This window comes from Myotis davidii, unplaced genomic scaffold, assembly GCF_000327345.1.
Source record: "Myotis davidii unplaced genomic scaffold, ASM32734v1 scaffold937, whole genome shotgun sequence".
In the NCBI taxonomy this organism is placed as follows: Eukaryota; Metazoa; Chordata; class Mammalia; order Chiroptera; family Vespertilionidae; genus Myotis; species Myotis davidii.
In genome coordinates this window covers 445136-446475 of record NW_006288252.1, presented here as the reverse complement: position 1 = coordinate 446475, position 1340 = coordinate 445136, and the positions used below count along the sequence as shown (strand labels likewise).

At 64.9% G+C, this 1340-nt stretch overlaps 1 protein-coding gene across 1 annotated transcript in view; it reads right to left on the bottom strand.

Annotated features, from left to right (window-relative positions):
• The window catches only part of SORCS2 (sortilin related VPS10 domain containing receptor 2), a 145861-nt gene that overhangs the window by 35397 nt on the left and 109124 nt on the right, over window positions 1-1340 (bottom strand). The window contains exons 8-9 of the mRNA XM_015561558.1: window positions 536-620; window positions 341-429 (exon numbers count right to left, since the gene is read on the bottom strand). Coding sequence (XP_015417044.1) covers window positions 341-429; window positions 536-620 — 174 coding nt within the window. The remainder of the gene's footprint in view (window positions 1-340; window positions 430-535; window positions 621-1340) is intronic.

Sequence of the window (1340 nt, the reverse complement as noted above, 5' to 3'; positions counted from 1 at the left end):
TCGCTCTCTCCCCCTCACTCACTCACTCACTCACTCACTCTCACTCATTCACTCACTCACTCACTCACTCACTCTCATTCATTCACTCACTCACTCACTCACTCACTCTCATTCATTCACTCACTCACTCACTCACTCACTCACTCACTCTCATTCATTCACTCACTCACTCACTCTCATTCATTCACTCACTCACTCACTCTCTCACTCACTCACTCTCATTCATTGACTGGAGGCCATGGTGGTGAGGCCCGTGTTCCAGGCCAGGTGCCAACAAGACAGATGAGCGCCACTCCCACGGCGCCGAGGGACGGTACAGCGGGAATAAAGCCCTGGTTACGGCACTTGCCCATGTCTGTGCTGTAACAGCCGCCGTGGCCATTCCCCAGCCCTGCCCCTGCCTGTGGGGCCGCAGACACAATCAGCCATCTGGCAGGTGCGGCCGGGGGCAGCAGGGAGGGGAGGAGCGAGGAGGGCCCCGCCTGCCTGCAGTCCCTGCTCTGGCCACACTCCCCTGGGGACCCCGGCACCGCACCTCCTCCAGCCAGGACAGAGTTTGCCCCTGGAGCCCAGAAGGGGCGTGGCCACGCGGCTCTCCTGGCCCAGCAGCAGCTGCTGCTCTGGGGGAAGCAGAGGACAGTCCGGGTCCAGGGAAGAGCTGAGGGTTTGGGAGAGGACAGGACCTCGCAGCTTCCTTCCGGACGCCCTCACGACCCGGGCTGAGCAGCGGGGTGCACTGACCCACTTCACAGTTGGAGAGACTGAGGTGCAGGGCGGTGAGGTCGCTAGTCCAGGCTCCCGCGGTGGCACCGGCGGGCTGGGAGCTGCCGGCCCTGACTACCTCCACGGAGCTCGCCCTGCGCAGGGATCTGCTGCTCTCACAGGTCAGCGCCCATGTCAGTGTCGAGGGCTCCGCTCCCAGAGAAAGAGCAGGAGGAGATGCGATGCCCGGGGTCCCCAGGGGAGAGTGGCCAGAGCAGGGACTGCAGGCAGTGGGGCCCTTCCCTCTCCTCCCCTCCCTGCTGCCCCCTGGCTGCACCTGCAAGATGGCTGATTGTGTCTGCTGCCCCCACAGCCAGGGGCAGGGGTCTCTGTTCACCCGAGTCCCCAGCTTGGAGCCCCACCCCACGGAGGGGGAGCCCCTGGAGGCCCTGGCAGACCTCAGCGAGCCTGGGGTGGGTCTGGGTGAGCAGGAGACACTCAGCCTCAGGGGCCAGAACAAATCGCCCTGGAACTGACTTCCCCCCCGGAGCGGAGCGCCCGGCTTCCGGTTCCCTCCCTCCGCAGAAGCAGCGCGTTGAAGGTGCTGTCGCAGCCGCACGCGCGGGGCTGGCCCTGCA